At 39.8% G+C, this 21524-nt stretch overlaps 1 protein-coding gene across 4 annotated transcripts in view; it reads right to left on the bottom strand.

The window, feature by feature from the left end:
- DRC8 (dynein regulatory complex subunit 8) overlaps positions 1-21524 on the bottom strand; it is a 131536-nt gene that overhangs the window by 5200 nt on the left and 104812 nt on the right. For all 4 annotated transcript variants that reach the window (XM_087428149.1, XM_087428151.1, XM_087428152.1 and 1 more), the window contains 3 exons: positions 6860-6939; positions 6207-6249; positions 6033-6099 (listed from right to left, as the gene is read on the bottom strand). In XM_087428149.1, the coding sequence (XP_087284275.1) occupies positions 6033-6099; positions 6207-6249; positions 6860-6939 (190 nt within the window). The remainder of the gene's footprint in view (positions 1-6032; positions 6100-6206; positions 6250-6859; positions 6940-21524) is intronic.

Here is a 21524-nt window from a genome sequence, read left to right as displayed (position 1 = left end):
AGGTATGCAGGGATGGTTCAATATTCACATATCAATCAACATAATACACCACATTAATAAAATGAAGAATGAAAATCACATGATCATCTTAATAGATGCAGAGAAAGCATTTGACAAGATACAGCATCCATTTATGATAAAAATTCTGAATAAAATGGGTATAGAAGGAAAGTATCTCAACAGAATAAAGGCCATGTAGGACAAACCCACAGCTAATATCATCCTCAATGGTGAAAAAGTGAAAGCTATCCCCCTAAGAACAGGAATCAGACAAGGATGACCACTCTCACCACTCCTATGTTAAATAGGACTGGAAGTCCTAGCCAGAGCAATCAGGCAAGAAAAAGAAATAAAAGGGATCCAAATTGGAAAGGAAGAAGTGAAACTGTCACTATTTGCAGATGACATGATTTTATATATAGAAAACCCTAAAGAATCCACCAAAAAACTTTTAGAAGTAATAAACGAATACAGTAAAGTTGCAGGATACAAAATCGACATACAAAAATCAGTTGCATTTCTATACACTAACAACGAAGTAGCAGAAAGAGAAATTAAGAATATGCAATCCCATTTACAATTGCAACAAAAAGAATAAAATACCTAGGAATAAACTTAATCAAAGAGGTGAAAGATCTGTACATCGAAAACTATAAAACATTGCTGAAAGAAATTGAAGAAGACACAAAGAAATGGAAAGATATCCCGTGCTCTTGGATTGGAAGAATTAACATAATTAAGATGTCCATACTTCCTAAGGCAACTATAGATTCAATGCAATCCCTATCAAAGTTCCAATAACATTTTTCACTGAAACAGAACAAACAATCCTAAAATTTATATGGAACAAAAAAAGACCCTGAATAGCTAAAGGAATCCTGAGAAAAAAGAACAAAGCTGGAGGTATCACAATCCCTGATTTCAAAATATACTACAAAGCTATAGTAACCAAAACAGCATGGTACTGGCACAAAAACAGACACACACATCAATGGAATAGAATCAAAAGCCCAGAAATAAACCCACACATCTATGGACAACTAATCTTTGACAAAGGAGCCAAGAACATACAATGGAGAAAAGAAAGTCCCTTCAACAAATGGTGTTGGGAAAACTGGATAGCCACATGCAAAAAAATGAAAGTAGACCCTTACCTTACACCATACACAAAAATTAACTCCAAATGGATTAAAGAGTTTAATATAAGACCTGAAACTATGAAACTTCTAGAAGAAAACATATGCAGTACGCTCTTCGATATTGGTCTTAGCAACATATTTTCAAGCACCATGTCTGACTGGGCAAGAGAAACAATAGAAAAAATAAACAAATGGGACTACATCAAACTAAAAAGCTTCTGCATAGCAAAGGAAACCATCAAAAAAAGGAAAGACAACCTAACAATTGGGAGAAGATATTTTCAAACCATATATCTGATAAGCGGTTAATTGCCAAAATATATAAAGAACTCATGCATCTCAACAACAAAAAACTAACAGCCCAATTAAAAAATGGGCAAAAGACCTGAACAGACATTTCTCCAAAGAAGATATACAGGTGGCCACAGGCACATGAAAAGATGTTCAACATCATTAACTGTCAGGGAAATTCAAATCAAAACTACAATGAGATATCATCTCGTGCCCGTCAGAATGGCTATAATTAATAAGACAGGAAACAGCAAGTGTTGGAGAGGATGTAGAGAGAAGGGAACTCTCATACACTGCTGGTGGGAGTGCAAACTCGTGCAGCCACTATGGAAAACAGTATGGAGATTCCTCAAAAAATTAAGGATAGAACTCCCATATGATCCAGCTATTCTACTGCTGGGTATTTACACAAAGAACGTAAAAACATGAATGCGTAAAGATACATGCACCCCTGTGTTCATTGCAGCATTATTCACAATAGCCAAGACTTGGAAGCAACCTAAGTGTCCATCAATGGATGAATGGATAAAGAAGATGTGGTATATATACACAATGGAATACTACTCAGCCATAAGAAATGATAAAATCCAGCCATTTGTGACAACATGGATGGACACTGAGGGTATCATGCTAAGCGAAATAAGTCAGAGGGAGAAGGTCAAATACCATATGATCTCACTCATTAAGTAGTAGATAACAACAACAACAAACAAACACATAGAGACAGAGATTGGATTGATGGTTACCAGAGGGGAAGTGGGGAGGGAGGAGGGTAAAAGGGATAATTAGGCACATGTGTGTGGCGATGGATGGTAATTAGTGTTTGGGTGGTGAACATGAGAACATGATGCAATTCATGCAGAAATAGAAGTATAATGATGTACATCTGAAGTTTATATAACGTTATAAACTAATGTTACTGCAATAAACAAGATTAAACAAATAATAATAATAAAAAATTAAAAAAAAAACTATTGAAATTGCCAAAGGATTAACTTGAAGTCCCAGTTTTTAGGGAGTCTAATCATTATATTTAGTAGGGGTATGAAGACAGGATTAAATGGTTGCTATGCAAAATTGCTGAAGAGCAGATCACAGAGACTTGAAACAGTAATGATTATATCTCTGAATATTCCCTAACCAGTTCTGGCCAACTTAGTGATGCCAGCTGAACCCAGTGACTGATGCCATTCACCAACCATTTCAAAACAGTCCTGTTTGTTATAGTTTGGCCCAGCGTTGCTGTTAAATGAAACCAAAAGTTAGAAAATCTGTGGGCTTTAGTGGGATTCAGATAACAGCTGAGGGATCTTGGATATTGGGTTCACCAAGATGAGAAGCAAATTCAGGAAGTGTTGGGAAGCCTGTTGACTAGTGAAGTAAAACTTTGTCCTGATATTAAACAAAAATACAGAAACATCCAAATTGCCACTTTCCCCCTAAAGAGTCTTATCGCAGCAGGTAAGTTACCATGGCCTGAGGATGTCTCCCTTCTGAGCAGAAGTCACCTGCCTCTACAAACAATGCTAAGTTAGAATTCAGTTAGTAATACAGAAATCATTCAAGTGGGGATTTTGATGACAATGATGATTATTATCAAACAAGGGGAATGTACTTCATTCTTCTGCAATCATGCTTACATTCTAAGAAAGAATGTCAAAAATTCCTAAAAAGACAAATTCTGCATCTTTCTTATACCTGATTATTAAATACTAAATCCACTGCCAATGAACTGTGATGGGCACCCTGGAAGTCCTTAAAAGAATACTCATAGCCAACACTTATTGAGAACTTCCGTGTGCCAGGCACTGATCTAAGTGCTTCACATGTATTAACTCACATATATTAACTAAGTGAATCTTCCAACGCCTCAGGAGAGGTGAGCATTGTCATCCCCACTTACAGTTGAGGACACCTTCATGAGGACATGAAGAAACAAGGCAGCCTGCCCTAGACAGTGAGTGGAAGAGCTAGATCTGAATGCTAGCATCCAGCTCAAGGTCCATGAACTCAATGACCACCCTCTACCGCTCAGAACAAGGCCTTGCTCTCAGTACAACACAGAAGGTGGTCACACTGCTTCCTTGGGCAAGGAAGAGGTCTGCAGTATTTGATTAAGGGTGGGAGGAAGATAGCTTACTGATTAAAAAGCACAAGCTTGGCAGCTGGACTGCCTGGGTTCCAATGCAAAGCTGTCTCATTAGCTTTAAGATCCTGGGCAAGTCACTTAACTTTTCTGTGCCTCAGTTTCCCTCTCTAAAATGGAGATGATAATAATACTACCTATCTCATAGGATTTTTATGAGGATTCAAGTGTTATTATTTAAATGGCACTTAGGACATTGCTTGGCACATAGGAAGCAACATGTGTTTGTTTAAAAACTTTTTTTGAGACCTTCCTTGCTGCTAAATACTGTCTGACACAATACACATACATAGATACATGTGGACTCCATAGCATAGGAACATGACTTCATGTGATGTATTATGTTCATCATATGACATCCTGGGCATTTAGGATGCACATTCTCAAACTGATGAACACTCTGGGGATGGTGTGAAAAGCTGCATTGTCTCTGCATCTACTGCAGCCTGTCTGTGATCTCCCTACTTCAGTCCATAGCATTACGATCACACCCATCACCCAGGTCAAAGCCTGCTGCCTGGACTCAGCTCCCATCTCTGTCCCCTGCACTGTTTTTCATCATGACCAGTGGATCCTGCTGTACACAGTCCTGTTGGATCAATCTCTTCTCTCCATTCCCATTGCCGCTGTCAGATCAGGCCCTTACTAGGGTATCTTCAAAATGCTAACACAGCCTCCTAACTGGTCTCCCTACTCTAACCTCTTTCTCACTCATCTAACAAACCTACCAGCACCAGATTAACCTTCCCACTATCCCTCTTGCACCATGTGACTCATGTGCTCAAAACACTACCATGCTTCTCCATTGCCCACAGGATGAATTCTGAACTCCTGAGCCCAGGCCCCCACGATCTCATCCCAGGACATCTATCTAGAGTCATTTCCCATTGTTTGCCAACAAGAACCTCTGGGCTCTGTCTTCTCACAGGATTCTGAAACCGAATGCTTATTCCTACCTCTCAGTTTTGGTTCATACTGCTTTATCAATCTATGTCTCCCTTTCATCAGCCCCTTGACCCCTTATTCATTCATCTACTCATTCATTCATTAATTCAACAAACATTTGTTGAGACTTAATATGTGCAGGGATGCTATAACGCATAAAATTTTACCCCTGCTCTCAATAACTCATCCATAGAAGTTCTACTATCTTAAGAAACCTATTTTCTCTTTAAGTTTTCCCAGACCATCTTTCTAGGCTGGTCTGGCCCACAGTGATCTTCTGATACTCACTTTTTCTATTGTCATATTTTGAATTACTTTACATTAGTTTTGTTTCCCTCAATAAGACTACAATATCCTTGAGAAAGGGAGCAGATTTTCCTATCATTACCTCTCCCTGCACTTAGTACCCCTCACCTACACATAGTTTGTACACCACACGAATGATATTGCACTGCTTTGGCCCTTTCGACTAAATTCATATTACCTGAAATAATCTAGGATTTACTTCACTGAAATTAATCCTTAGGATTAAGAGGTTGATGTTTTGAAAGTTCTAACATTTCCATCAAAGTTAATCCTCAGAGAACTGAACAATGTCATAAGAGTTCTTGGGTGGCAGCTGTGACTGTCATGTCATCTTACTCTGTATTCTCTCCTAATGGTGGATCAAGTCCAAATGGTCAAACCACTTGTGCAAGTAGATGCAGTCTTAGTCTTCCCTACTCAAAATTACTTGCACTTTTGACTCTGTCTCAAGTGATGAGCAACTGAATCATTCAGGACTCAATCTGTGAACAAGCAAACTGAACAAAGGAGACAGAACTCTAATTTTGTATGGGAGGATGGGAAGTAATCAATAAGAAAATGGTTTTAAGAGAACATCCATTAGGCTCCTGCCATTCAGGGAAAACAAATGTACACATCAGCCTAAGCAGAGAGAATTCCTAAAGGAAATATGTTGGCATATGTAGATGTGCAGGTATTATGTACAAGAGTGTGTGTGTGTGTAGTTCAAGTTCAAAGCAAATACATATGGTTCCATTATCACAAAGCACTGAAAATTGTTTGAATTCATATTCCACTGAGGCTGTATTATCTGTAACTTCACCAACTAAAAAGCTCTTTAAGAGGAATTTTTATATACAATTCAAATCTTCAGTCTAGTAACAGGCATTAATTTATGGTGATTGACAGCTCACATTCTCCAGGTGGCAGACCTTCATTCTGGAAATACTCTAAGTGAATGAGATGACTTCAGTTCACAGCCGTATCACACTTTACAAAATCCGGTAAGGCAACATCCATCTCCCCCCTTGCCCCCAGAGAAAGCCTCTGTCCTCTCACCCCCCACAAAACAAAAACCACCCTAAAATCAAAATAATAGGACTAGTAAATAACTGTTTTTACCAGAATGATTGACTTTAAAGTATCCCCTAGAATTTTTGCATAATTATTAAATTATTAATCATTTAAATAAGTCACTGGCATAAGATAAGTAATAAATCACTCACCTTCTTCAGTCATATACTTGATCAGTTCTTCCTTAGAAAGAAACCCACGTTTAGCTGGATCTAAGACCTAGGGGAAAAGAAAAGATAGATATTATATTTTTTGTTTGGTGAATAAATTCTACATGACGAATTTTTCATATAAATATATATATATAAAATCTGGAGCTTACAGACCTCAAAAGCTCGAAGAAGGGTATCTTCTGGAATTGGTCTGTATCTAATTACACAATAAAAGGAGTAAATGCCACAGTATAGCTAATTCTCTACATAATACATGATCACATAAAATGAAACAAAAACTGCTAACATATTAGGATAATAACACTTCCCTCACTGAAATCTTTTTGGATTTCTAGATATGAAAGTTGAAAGCACTCCATGCCCACAGGAAATACTTAGTTTAAAATCACTGGCATGTTTGATGTTATCTATTAGCTTTTTTCTTTGTTATGGAAATCAATTTATCTGGGAACAAAACTTGTACAATAAACTATGTTAAGCCAATGCTACCCTTCCTCTAGAAAAATAATTAGGGATAATTCTTATCATTGATAATTCAAAATAGAATAAGAACGTTGTTGATTTATGCTTTTTGTAGCTTATTTGCCCTTTCATTACACTTTGCTTATTAGGTTAATACTAAAGTGGTTGATATTTCTAAGCACATACCAACTGGCAGTTCAGAAGTGTAGTGAGAAGTTAGAAGGAAGCTTCTCTAGGATAAATGTACAAGGTGAGTATAATACATAAAGTGAAAAATCCAAGTGTTTGAAATTAATGTAATTCTAATCATTACTTTACCTTAACAATAGCATTGACTTTCTTACCTTCTTTCCAGCAGCACTTTAGTCATCACTGGAAGAAATTTTTCAAATCGAATGTATCCAGTGGGTTCTTCTTCCTCTACCTAAGCAGTAATAAAAAAATAACCACTTATTCATTCAACAAAAGTATTGAGCAACTACTTTTTCCAATCACTGTGCCAAGTGCTGGGGAGTTGGTGATGAGCATACGTGGGCAGGGTCCTTGGTCATAGCATTTATATTCTGTCGGGGAGATGTATACTAACCAAAAAACAGCAAAGCTGAGTGTCTAATGATGTCTATGAAAGCACAATGAAGGAGCAGAGCATGGGTCTATCACAGCAGAGACAAAAGGAGACTTTTCTAGGCCAGGAGATCAGGAAAGACATTCATGAGGAAATCACACTGGAGCTGATGTAGAAAGGATGATGAGAAAGTAATCAAAGACAGCAGGGGAGAGACTCCCAGGTAGAGGAAATTACAGGCACTAAGACTCTGTGTGATGCAGTGGAAGCCAGGAGGCTGAAGCACAGGGAGCAAGGAGAATGTTTCCAGATGAGGCTGGAGGGAGAGACAGGTACCAGAACTTGCAGGGCCTTATCATCCATGAAAGTGCCTTTGGTTGTTATTGTAACACCAATGGGAAATCACTGGAGGTCTCATAGACTTGTGTCTGAAAGATCACACTTGCTGTGGGTGAGGTGGCTTCTGCAGTGGTCTAAGCAGATAGACCATGGGTTAGAGTGGTGGCCATGGAAACAAGTGGATGGTTTCAAGAGATATTTAAGAAGTAAAATCAATAGGACCTGGTGGTGCATCTATTATGGGCAAAGATGAAAACAAAGAGAGAAGTCCAGGACAACTGCCAGGATTCTGACTTGCACAAATGGGATAGAGAGATGCTTCTCCCTGAGATAAGGACCACTGGATAAGGAATTAGGTTAAGGGACCAATCATTCTCTCAGGGACAAGTACATCCCAAATCATTGTATTATTTATTAAATAGCTAGATGGCTGATGGAACTGTGTTACACCACCACTAATTAAGAGAACACTACACCTGAGAAGGAGTATTTTGATACCTAGCACTATTAGATGAGAATGAGAAAGACTGCTGCCCATAGGTTCCACTTTGATGGTGTGGCTGAACAAAACACCATTGATCTTAACTTCATGTCAGGCTATTTACCAGGACCTGTAAATTTTCCACTCCCTTTCAAAAATCCTATTAAAAGGCTTATAGATCCCAATTAAACAGAGGAGCTTTTAACAGATTTATTCTTTGAGCAAAAATAACAAACCTATAGGTTGCAGCTAAGTGGAACATATTGCTACCCAAATGACAACAATTTTTAATGTTAATACGAGATTCTCACCTAGTATGAGTGGAGCCCTTGGACTCCACTATCAGCAGAAAATGTCTTCCATCTAATGACAGAATGATGTGTTTCAGAATTTCTGAGCCCATCAATACATGAACAATTGTCTTCAGCTGCCTTTAGGCCCAAGGCAAGCATATTGCAAATTAATGTTCATATGGCTTTGATGTACTTGAGTAGCACTCTGTAAATCTCGACCCCAGGAGCCTCTTAAAAATAAAATGTCAATCTCAGGAGACTACCTTTGGAGGGATAATTTTTATTTATTTATTTATTTTTGGTGAGGAAGATTAGCCCTGAGCTAACATCTGTGCCTATCTTCCTCTATTTTATGTGTGGGATGCTGCCACAGCATGGCTTGATGAGTGGTGTGTAGGATTTGAACCTGCAAACCCCAGGCCACTGAAGCAGAACATGTGAACTTAACCACACTACCAGGCCAGCTCCTGGAGGGATAATTTTTAAATTCAAGTGTTGAGTTGCTATTCTGATTCCTCCAGAAATTTGCTCCAGAAGCTAGAGCAAAGGGTTGCTCCTCTTTCCCCCCATTCCCAACAAACCTCTGTAGAGCAAACAGTCTCAACCTTGAAAGATCAAAACCCCTCTTTATTTTATGAGCACCTTCATCAATCTACAAACTTTTTAGTTTTTCCACAGGAAGTTCAACTCTACAGCACTCTTGCCATCACATGAGAATTCACAAACACACAATATGTGCCCCATGATGCTCCCCTGGCTCCTGCACAACTTCCACAAGCCCTCAGTGCTCTGAACACCAGGGTGAAAACTGCAGATCGTTCTGGCCTGATAGATCTGTATAGAGCCAAACTTGCGCAAAAATAGTAAGTTAAAGCAGATCTCCAACTAATGAGGATAGCAGAAGAAGCATAAATTTTCTTAGATTATTTTTTAAAGAGGGATAATGAATAAACAGAGGCCTTGGTTAAAAAGTAAGAGGAAAAATAAGGAAGTACATCTTCAACTTGGGCAGATTGTGAAAATCTTTCTATGACCCAACACTGTCCTCTAGAGGATACATCTAATCTGTTCTTTGGTACAAAAAGATGTCTAAGCAGTGGCAATAAAAACAGAATTATATGATAATTCTAAATACATTAATGAACTGGTTTATATATAGCAGATACTATTTTATATTATGAAAGGTTTTTACTATTTAAATAAACTTTTTATTTTAGAATAGTCTGAGATTTACAGAAAAGTTGCAGACAGTACAGAGTTCCCATATATCGCCACCCAGTTTCTCCTGTTGTTAACCCGTACTTGACAACGGTACAAATAGAATGGGTTCATTGTGACAACTAATGAGCCAATATCGATACCTTATTGTTCACAAAACTCTGTGCCTTTTTTGGATTCTATTAGCAAGAGAAACAAGAAATAGACGGTAGAATTCTAGTTCTGCAAGTCTGGGAACAGGAGTGGGGAGAGGGGAGGATAAGAGGTGGTTCTACTATTTCTGGTGCAGAACAAGCTAGTTACCTTTATGAGACCATAAGTAAGACAGGACAAAACACTACTTTTTAGAAATAGTATGCAATGATGGCTCAATGATTATTTAAACCTATGTATTAAAATGCCTTTAATAGAAATCAAACACTGAACCATACTCTATAGTATGTATATAATGTGTATATATACAGATATACAGATCTCTATCTCTATCTCTCTATCTATCCATCTCTCTATCTCTTTATCTATCTATCGAGAGAGACAAAGTGTTATGGGTTGAGTTGTGTTCTCCCAAAATCCATATGTTATAGTCTTAACCCCTGTACCTCAGAATGTAACTTATTTGGAGAAAGGGTATTTACAAAGGTAAAATGAGGTCATTAGGGTGGGTCCTAATCCAATGACTGGTGTCCTTATAAAAGGGGAAATTTTAGACACAGAGACATGCACACAGGGAGAACGCCATGTGAACATGAAGACAGCCATTTACAAACCAAGAAGAAAGGCTTGGAACAGAATCTTCCCTCACAGCCACCAGAAGGCACCAGCACTGCCAACACCTTGATTTTGTATTTATAACCTCCAGAACTGTGAGATGATAAACTTCTGTTGTTTACGCCACTGTTTGTGGTACTTTGTTACAGCAGCCCTAGCAAACTTACCCATATATATGGCACATTTGAATACAAAGACTCTGAAGCACTACCATCAAGCATAATTCCCCACACTTCTCGTGTGAAGATTAGCAGACCAGATAGTCACAATTCAGAACTGATTTTACAGAGTTGATACAGAGGACATGGTGCAGCTCAGACCTACTTTCTTCAGGAGAAAACTCAAGTCACCAACTTAGAATAAGATAAATTCAAGAAAGTTTCTACAAATTATAGCAGACATGTTTGAAAAGGCTAGGAATTCATTGTTGTTTCTTCACATACACTGAAGTCATACTGGGAAAATCCACTTCACCTCTGTATTGATCAAGTTCCTTAAAAAAATAGATGTTGTCTTTCTCATAGAAAAATACAATATACTCATCATGTTAGACCAAGAACAGTTTAAAATATTCTGTTTAAAATTCACCCCCTAGAGTCCTCATTTGTCATACAGGGAGAACAGTAATATCTTCCTTACACATTTGTTGTGAAGATTACATGATATGACATGAAGGTGCTTTGTGAACTTTGAGAGTCTATCATGACTCTTATTATCTCTATCAATAGGATACATACTTCTGTTTCTATATTATGAAATGACACTTCCTAAAAGAATCACTCTCTGGTGCTGAAATTTCAGACACATCCTCCGTGACCCACCATATGGACCTAAATGTTAATACAGAAGTTTGGTCCTGGCTCCTCTCTGTAAAATGCCATGTTGAATGTGGTGAGACTGTATTAAATTACTAGGCATATCAAGTTCCTTGTCCTGCACCCCTGGACCCTGTTTAGAGGACAGGCGATGTGGATTAGCAGTGATGACTCTACCTCTGCTGTCTCCCTACATGCCTCTCTGGGATGACAGGAAAGGGAGAGTGACAGACAGCCACCAAATGCATCCCTCTTCCTCAAAAGGCAAAAAAAAAAAAAAAACAAAACCCATAACAAACCTGTCTTGTTCCTGCAAACATGAATGATGCAAAGTTAGTTACCATCTAGTTTGTTTCATTTAGGAGGAGGGCTGATGTGCTGAAAAGGAGGTCACAATTAGAAAATAACCTAGGCAGCATTTATGAATGCAAAAGGAATAAAACCTCTCTGCAGGAAGGTCTCTCAGTTAGCCTTCAAGGACGATTTACAGTGAATTCACCTTAACAGTGTGCCAGCAGATGTTCGCCTGGAAGACCAGGGACCTGAGATGTCTGGTTCCTCCTCCTCCCAAGAATTATGGTGGAGCAGGTGACCTCTAGAAAATATACTGCTCTCACTACCACACAAAGGGACCCCACCTCTGTGAAGCAACCATGTGCCTTCCGACATTCCATAGTCTGCATCCTCTTCCCCAAAATGAAGTCTTAAGAAATAAGTAAACACTGTGGCATTTTAAAAATGTCAACATTTATCTAAGTCTCAAAGCATGAGGCAAATACTGTTTCTCAGTCTACTTTGGTTACAGTCAATTTTCTTAATCTATTCTGCATCTGTGGAAATTCGGGTATGTAGAGGTGAAGTGCCTATCTTGGTCCCCAGAGTCAGTGTGGTGTTTTGATGGGATCACAGCCCAGAGTCCTTTACTCCCATTCCCACAGGGAAATTGTCAGGCCATCTCTTTTCTCATTAAAGCATTACTTATTTAATGCTGAACTCACTGACTAGATGGAATAAAACACACAGTGAAAATTCATTTCTCCCCAGTGACATAACAGTCAGTCAATAAGCAGAACTATTTAATGCTTCACAAAGGCAAGACAATATCAGTAGTTAAGACAGTTTATAAAGCATCTACATTTCAACTAGCTCCAGGTCACCAAAGAAGATATACATATGAATTTTTAAAAATTATTTGTAGTAAAAAATATAAAAACCATGAGATATTTCAAGTTGGATTCTAAATACCACATACACAAGTTTTGACTTAAATCATGTTTCAAAACCAAAACATAAATACAATTTAGAATTCTACCTTAGATAGAAGAAAATAACAAAAATTCATTGGCATTTGCCAAAAATATTATCTTTACAAATAAAAGATCTTAGGGGGCCGTCCCCATGGGGTAGCTGTTCAGTGCACGCGCTCCGCTACTGGCAACCCAGGTTCGGATCCCGGGCGCGCACTGAGGCACTGCTTGTCAAGCCACGCTGTGGCAGCGTCCCACGTAAAGTGGAGGAAGATGGGCACGGATGTTAGCTCAGGGCCAGTCTTCCTCAGCAAGAGGAGGATTGTCATGGATGTTAGCTCAGGGCTGATCTTTCTCACACACACACAAAAAAATCTCAAAGCTGCCTACTTTAGAAAAATTATTTACTCCAAACATTCCAGAGGCCGTTGCGCCAAAATTAGGATATGTGACTCTTTTGGGTCATAAGTCTCTTTCTTATTACCAGAAGTATCAAAAAAAGAATTAATCATCTCTTGGCTGGACCATCAGAGACTTTAAGAATCAACAGGGGGCTAAACCAGGTGATTGATAAGGTCCCTTCCCACTGTGAGTTTCTACAATTGGAAGCGATGGGGAATCAGTGGCTGTCAAGGCATTAATTTCCCCATTTTATCCTCTGGGTGGAGGGACCTCATGGGGCTCCAGCTACACAAACTGTGTGTCACCTTTCAGTTTCAGTTTCTCTCCACCTGGAGATGAGCACCCTCCCCACCACAGAGTCCTCTCCTACTGACAGAGGCAGTGGCTGTTGGAGCAACTGTCCCCACTAAAGTGCTCTTCTACTCATTTCCACCAAAAGCAATCATTGGAAATTGTGTTGCTCTCAGACTGAAGGAAAAGCTCTATCCTGGGTTGAGATTTGGTTTAAGCAAAGGGCAGTGGTTAACACAATAAATATCTGAATATAGTGATGAATAAAAGTGATCCTCTTTCTCCTTAAGGAGAAAATCCCCTAAAAGAATTTGGTCACGGGCCGGCCCCGTGGCTTAGCAGTTAAGTGGGCGCGCTCCCCTGCTGGCGGCCCGGGTTCGGCCCGGGTTCGGATCCCGGGCGTGCACCTAAGCACCGCTTCTCCGGCCATGCTGAGGCCGTGTCCCACATACGGCAACTAGAAGGATGTGTAGCTATGACATACAACTATCTACTGGGGCTTTGGGGGGGAAAAATAAATAAATAAAATCTTTAAAAAAAAAAAAAAAGAATTCGGTCAAGTTGAATACATAAATTTTATTAGGTCCACAGATATATTTAAAATCACATATGTAACAACACATTAATTTTAAAATATCACTCTTTACGTTTACATTTTATATATTTTTATATTTTATAAAGCAATTTTATTCAAACTCTCAATGCATCTTCTACAACAGAACTTGCTGTTTCTAAGAGTTTGACTACTTTATATCCCTCATGTAAGTGGAATCCTGAAGTACTTGTCTTTTTTGTGTCTAGCATATTTCACACAATGAAATGATTACCAGCTTACAATAGTTTTTAATTACTTCTACTTAATGCAAACTTGGAACTTTTGAGCACATGAATTAGACTGATTATAAAACTCTTCCCTCAAGTAGCTCTGTAGTGCTTTGCAAGCTTGCATTTCCACATTTGCTGCTATTTTGGTACCAGATCTTGCAAGTAGAGTCTAAGGATTGTGTTAAACTGTGTTTAACCATAATTACAACCAGAATATTGCTCTGGCCTACAGGGAACAGTAGAGCAGGTTCTTGAGCCAGTGTATGTCAGGCTTTGTCCTAGGCGCTAAGGATGCAATGATGTACAAAACAGATGAACTTGCTGCCTTTAAGGAGCTTACATTACAGAGGCAAGAGAGAAACACAGAAATACTAAGTAACTTCAGAATGTGTTGAATACTACTGAAGAAATACAAAGGGCTGGATTTTTGAATCAGAGATCTCACCCAGTGTCAGATTTCAAGGATACAGACTCACAAGGCACAGGTGAAACACAGGGCAGCTCAGATCATCTCTGAGATCCGTTCTTGCCACATTAGGACTCACTCCATCCCAGAATAACACATAACGTCTCTAAGTGCCGTGGGGACTTGGAGGAAGAGAATCACAGAGTAGGGGTAAGAACAGGAACAACACTTTGAATATAAGTGTGTTTGACATGGTCTAAAAGAGCAAGAGAGCCAGCATGTGAGCAAAGATGATGGCAGGAAATGACAGGCCTGATGAGCCAGGCCCTTGTAAGCTGCAGCAAGTAAAAGTACTGTACTTTGGGGTTTTTTTCTAAGTGAATTGGGAAACTTGGAAGGAGGATTCTGAGCAGAGGAGTGGCATGTTCTGACTTAACCTTTTAAAAAGGATCCCTCATGGCTGCTGTGTGAGGAGTAGACTGTAGGGGCCAAGAGGGGAGCAGTGAGAGCTCAGAGGCCATTGTGGAAGTTCAGGGAGAAATGACAATAGCTTGGGTGAAGGTGATGCATGTGGAAGTGGTGAGAAGGGGTCGATTTATACTTTGAAGGCAGAATTTGCTGGTGCATCTGTCTTGACATGAGTACAGCCATGTTTGGCCACTCCATTGACCTACAGCCACCAGCACAAAAAGAAATATAAAAGCTGCTTTCTGCGTGGTGGGAACTGGCCCTTCTCCCATGGAGATAGTTGCAACATGTAAAAATTTCAAGGCCCTTTGGGCGCTGCAGCCTGGGACAGACTGGCCATCTGTGCCGGGCTGGGACAATAAGCAGGGTAAACAATGCACATACACAACTACTGGGCTGGGATGATAGCCAGGGGGCTCAGTGCACGTACGCCACTGATAACCATTTGTGCATGGGAACACTAAATGCTTGCTCTGTAAACTCTGTAACTGCTTATATAAACTGCTGGAGACTGAGACCCGGTGAGAGTTCCACCTGTGGACGGGACGCCTTACCCAGCACGTGTGATCCTTGCCCAGCCGTGTCGATTGACAGAACTCTCCTGGCAGTGGGGCGTGGATGCTGTGAGTAGTTGATTTATTGTGAAGCAATTGATCTGATGTGTTCTCTTTTTGGTCAACCTGGTGTTTCTCTTTCTGGTTGATTTGTGTCGTTTCCCTTCAGTTGATCTGGTGTTTCCCTTTCCGAGTGATCTGATGTTTTTCCCTCTTATTATATGACCTATTCGAGTCTGCCGCTATCTCAGCCAATCTGGTGTTTCCCTTTCCGATCGAGCTGGTGTTTTTCCCTCTTATTATTTGACCTATTCAGACCTATTTGTGGACTATCGCCTTTACTATCCTCTATATAATAAAAGATATACCTTCAGTCCATTTGTTTGGAGTGGAAAGTTTCTTTTACATCTCCGATCGAATCCCCCGAACCTCTCATAACAGCATCATACAGTGCATCTTTTTAAAGTTCAATTTTACAGTCTGTTTTTTAACTTGTGAGTTTAGTCCAGTTGCATTTATTATGGTTATTGCTATCCTTATCTTCTGTTTTCTATATACCCTGACTTTTCTGTGCTTCTTTTTAGTTCTTTTCTGCCTTGTCTGGATTGACTGAATGCTCTTTAATTCTTTTATCCTCTTTATCAATTTAGAAGTTATACATTCAATTTCTATTCTTTTTGTAGTTACCCTTAATATTTAAACATATTTGCTTAATACAATCTGAAGTTTATATTACATCATACATGCTATAATTGTCCAGTGTTCTAGTTCTAACATTTAGAAATGCTCTCTTTCAAAAGATTATTTAATGGTACCTCATTTAGATTTATATTACTTTTCTCTGGATTATTGCTATTTTCTGTTGAATGACTAATTAATCAAATATCAAGTGGAATTCTGGGTTAAGAAGGCAAATTGCATATATGCATCTAACTTCACTTTCTCTCAAACCTCAGTAAAATTGCAGTATAGGGATAACTTTTTAAACAATCATAAACCTACTTAGGGAGAATAAGAAAGAATACAACAGCAATAAAATTTTGGAAGCTGGAAGGCAGATGGGAGAATAACAATGATCTAGTAGACCTAGAAAACTGAAGCCAAGCCAGCAGTGGGTAAAGAATTCTCAAAAAGTACCAGTTACTTCTGGAACTTGGGGTGAAGGGAGTAGGAACTAAAATTAGGAGCACGAGGGTAAAATCTATTTGAAAACTAGAACCCTAAATCCCCTCTTAGTTTTTCCCATTGGGTGACTACCTCTCTCCATCCCAGCAGGAGTGTAGAGATTTATATTCTGGAAATCATAAAACAGGAGGTGTCTAAACTGGCAGCTAGATGCTTTTGTATCCCAAGCAGGTGGAAAGACTCTTCCCTCAGGAATCAAACCTGCACAAAAGAAAGTTCTCATAGATTGTGATGTTAGTGATTCCCAGTTCACCCAAAGGTGAAGTACAAGCCCCACACAGGTGTTTGCTATGAGCTGACAGCCAAAGTTTTTTCAGCATCAGAGGAAAGCTACTAACAAAAAGAAAGAGACCAAAGTAAACACAAATATCAACTTGGAGAAAACAGATTATGCAAAGAGAAGAAAACTTCAAATAAACTAATATCTTCAGAGATATGAAAAAAGAACAGGATGCTATTTAGAAAGAAACACTCAGAGAACAAAAACAAGCTACTGGAAATTAAAAACACAACAGAAATGAAGAGCTCAATAAACACATTAGAAGAGAAAGTTCAAGAAACCTGCCAGAGAGTAGAACAAAAAGATGGAGCTGGAAAATAGAATAGTGAAAAATAAGAAAATTAGAAGTCTAGTCCAGAGGAACACAAATGAATAAGAGGAGTTCCAAAAGAGACAACAAAGAATAAAGGTGGATAGTTAGAAATCATCAACAAAATAATTACAGGAAAACTTCCTGTAACCAAAGGATATAAGTTGCCAGTTTGAAAGGCCCACCAAGTATCTAACATATTTGATGAAAATGGATCCACACCAAGATAAATCATTGTGACAATTCAAACACTGAAGACAAAAGAAGATTGCTCAGGCTTCCAGAAAGAGGGAAAAAAGTTTACATATCAAAGATTAGAAATTAGAATGGAATTGCGCTCTCTCAATAGCATCACCAGAAGCATGAAGACAAGGAGAAATGCCTTCAAAATTCTTAATGAAGACCTTGAATGGAGAATTCTATACCAAGCTAAACAAAGACTAGCATAGTCATTTTCAAACATACAAAGTCTCAAAAATTTTACCTCCAAGGCACTCTTTTTCAAGAAGCTACTGAAGAATGTGTCAAAATGTTAAAGGAACTAGAAAGAGGAAAACTTGAGATACAAAGAAATGCAACCCAGATGAGAGAAAATTGAGATTCCCAGGAATATCAGAGAGCTCTCAGAATGACAGCTGTGCACCAGATGGAGATGCTAACTATTCCATATCAAAGTTGTGTGACTGGACAGATAGAAATGTTGAGAATTACGTTAGCACAATCTCCCCTGTATCATCTTTTTAAGCAAGGACACAATTCCAGGATAAGCCTGGCCCAGTTCTGATCTATCACTGACCTATCTTGCTGGTAAAATTTCTGCTCCCTCTTCTCTGAGCTACTGCTTGAACCTGATGAGGACCTTCATTTCATCCCTTAGTTTTCTGGTTTGATCTAATCTTGAAAGCTAGAGGTAGGCCATGGTGAACTTAGAGGTAGAAAACACAGAGCTGCCAACTCTCTTTGATCATATTCTATCAGACATTCAACACCTGGTGCATATTACAGCTCTTCCAGGTGACAACAATGGCAGCCATGAAAATGTGCCTCTTAAATCTCCAACTGTAGAACTATAATTCAATGATATCCCTAGCCATCATGTTTGGGCCAAGGCCACACTTCTCATGGGCTGCTCTGAGCCAATAACTGAGTGTGGCAGGGATACTAAAATAAGTCCCATTCCTGCAATAAGGGGGCTCCTCTGCTAGGCAAGTGTCAACTGAGAACTCCCCATTGCCTTGTTTTCTAGAACTGCTGCAGTCTAAGGCTTTTCCTACCCAACCTTCCTTCCTCTCCTTGCTCTTTCACAGGGGTCAGATCTGCATTGCATTCTGATGGCTCTCCCAGCCTTCCCTGGTTTTGATTTGCCCCTCACAATAAATCTCTTGAACATCTAATGCTTCCCACTTGTTTCTCAGAGTACCCAAAGTATCACAAGTGGTGTCAGGAGTGGCCTGAGAAAACAGGTAGTAAGATAGAGTTCCAAGGGGCCGGCCCTGTGGCATAGTGGTTAAGCATGTGTGCTTCACTGCTGGCAGCCCAGGTTTGGATCTCAGGCATGCACCAATGCACTGCTTGTCAAGACATGCTGTGGCCGCATCCCATATAAAGTGGAGGAAGATGGGCACAGACGTTAGCCCAGGGGCAGTCTTCCTCAGCAAAAAGAGGAGGATTGGCATGGATGTTAGCTCAGGGCTGATCTTCCTCACAGAAAAAAAAAAAAGAAAGAAAGAGTTCCAAGACAGGTTCATTCACTACCAAATAGGCAAAAAGGATGCTGTCTTGAGTGGTATTTGGGACAGTCTCTGGCAGTCCATTGCTAAATATTTAAACAGAGGTGAACTGGGAATATCTCAGTGAAGAGGAATGCCTAAGTGGAAGATAAAAACAACAAACAAACACACAGATGCAGAAAATAGATTGGTGGTTACCAGAGGGGAACTGGGGAGAGGGGTGGGTGAAGGGGGTAAAAGAGCACATGTGTACAGTGATGGATGGTAATTAGTCTTTGGGTGGTGAGCATGATGTAGTCTACACAGAAATTGAAATATAATGATGTTCACCTGAAAGTTTTATAATGTTATAAACCAATGTTACTTCAATAAGAAAACAAAATAAAATAAAAGAGGAATGCTCTGCAGGTGTCATGATTTAAGTGTCTGAAAGACATGGGGGAACAAGGCCTACAAAGCAGCAGAGTTGGCTGTAAGTTACGCTGATGCCCTGCAGAAGAATCATGAGAAATGAGGGCCGTTGTCAAGCAGTTTAAGACTAGCTGTAATGCCAGAGGGCCTCTTTGGTAGCTTACAAAGAAGCCCTTATCAACCGCAGGGAAAGAGAAGAGGTGGGTAGGCAACATGTACAATAGGGGTGGTAAACCTCCAGAAAGGGGAGATGGTAAATAGTTTAGGGTTTGCAGGCCATATAAGATCTTCATGACATATATTCTTCTTTATTTTTATAATACTTTAAAAATGTAAAAAACATTCTTAGCTCACAGGCTGTATAAAATGGGCTGTGGGGAGGATTTAGCCTGTGGGCCAGAGTTTGACACCCCTCACATAGAAGATATGAAAGTTGGAATTGCACAACCAAGTCAGGGTCCTGCTTTCGAAGACTGGTGCACTGAAACATGGGATGGAGAGCCTTGGATGGAGGCCCCTGAGGGTGTTGGCTGGGAGATGCCCTGGACACCCTGGGCTTGCACTCACCCTTACCTCGTAGGAGGTGGCACTTCAGCTGTGCTGCAGAAGACTCTCCCTGATGAGGCAACAGAGGACCCTCAGGAATGCCCCCCATCTCCTCTCCTAGGAGGGAGACTGAATACTTGGGTTAAATCCTCGAATACCCTGCCTGGGGAAGTGCTGAGTCTGAGAAGGGAGAAAAGAGACTGTACACTGAAATAACAGAAGTAATTAGCTAGCAGGAAGTAGGAGGAGTGGAGGTAGTGCCCCTGAGATTGGTTGAGAGTGCTTGACCATGAGAGCTAGAACGTAAGATTATAACAAGCAGGAGTTTACTGACTTTGGGCACTTTCTCAGGACACAGGACCTGACACTCTGTCAAAGATGACAGAAGATGGAGCAAACTTGCTTCTAGGGTGGCTCTTAAGATACGCAGGGTAAGCAATGATCAGCACTGAGTGAAGGATAAAACTGAGCTGATGAAAGGGGGCTGGCTGGAATGGATATATTATGAGTCAGAAAACCCACAGAGGATTATGTTCCCCAACAGGGCTCAGAGAATGCACTACTCACGAAGGACATCAGGAACGTGCTGGTGAGAAAGGCCCGGCCTCACTGTGAGTTCTGGGATGGGTCTCCCTGCAGGCCACAGCTGACTAGGACAGGCACTCACAGACCTGGCTTGTTAATACTCGTGGCATGATTTGCCAGCCACCCACCCACTGCCCCCCAAAACCAGGCAGAGTTGTTAACCAGAGAAGCTAAGAGGTCACATATAATGACCAGTAAGGTTGAAGAGGGAGCCAAGGGAAATTACGGAGATGGTTAACACAGCATGGTAAATGACAACTAGAGAACCGTGTACAGGTTTCTACTTTTTATAGAAGAATTTTAAAGCATAGTCACATTATTTCATTTTAAAGCAAATGAAGCAGAAATAGTTTCATTTCTGAAACTATTACAGAGCATTTAGCAACATGACATTCACCCCAGGTGTGAACTATTATGGAGCTTTGCTTCTCTAAGTGTATTTGATACATACAAATATCTGTGTGCTTTTTTCCCATAATTATTTGGGAAACTTCAAAAAGAGTGGTACACCCAAAGCTTTTTAAGCCTCTTGCTAGAATTTAATTTGAATAAATTGTGTTGTGCAAGTACAGAAAAACATTTACAAAGTTTAAACAGCTCATTGGTCCATAACGATTCTAAGTATCTGTAATTTTCAAAGGTTGTGTCAATGTGCCTAAGAAAAGGGTGAAGACAAAATAAAATGTTGGGGGCTGAGCACCTACCGTGGCTAAATGCCCAAACCCTTAGGGGCATTTTGGTAGAAGGTCACCTAGAGAGCAAGTGAACCCCAATATGCACTGTGTGCCACCAAGTAAGAGCTAGTTCCTCACAACCATTCAATTTAATCCTCACAAAAATATCTTGATATTGTTGCATCTGCAACTGCAAAATTCCTTCTGCAGTTGTAGAACTAGGCTCTGAAAGATACAGCGGCTCACCAAAGGCAACGCGGCTCTAAGTGGCAGCTATGGGATGTGAACCTAGATCTCCTGACACTAGACGTGGTATTTGTTCTACTTTGCCAGAGAAAGAGTTCGCAATTTTTTTCTGTAAAGGCCAGATAGTAAATATTTTAAGCTTTGCAAACCATATTATCTCTGTCACAATGACTTAACTCCACTCTTGTAGTGAGAAAACAGCCATAGACAATATGTAAATAAATGAGTCTAGCGGTGTTGCAATAAAACTTTATTTACAAAAATGAGTGGGGGCCTGGATTTGGCCTAGGGATTGTGGTTTGCTGACCCTGCTACAGATTAAAACATACAAACAAACCACAAAGGGATTAGACTCTCAAGCTTCTCCTTT

Source organism: Ceratotherium simum, unplaced genomic scaffold (assembly GCF_057802395.1).
Source record: "Ceratotherium simum simum isolate JZ-2026a unplaced genomic scaffold, ASM5780239v1 HiC_scaffold_43, whole genome shotgun sequence".
Taxonomy (NCBI): domain Eukaryota; kingdom Metazoa; phylum Chordata; class Mammalia; order Perissodactyla; family Rhinocerotidae; genus Ceratotherium; species Ceratotherium simum.
The sequence above is the reverse complement of the archived record's forward strand: the minus strand, read 5'-3'. Positions and strand labels throughout refer to the sequence as shown.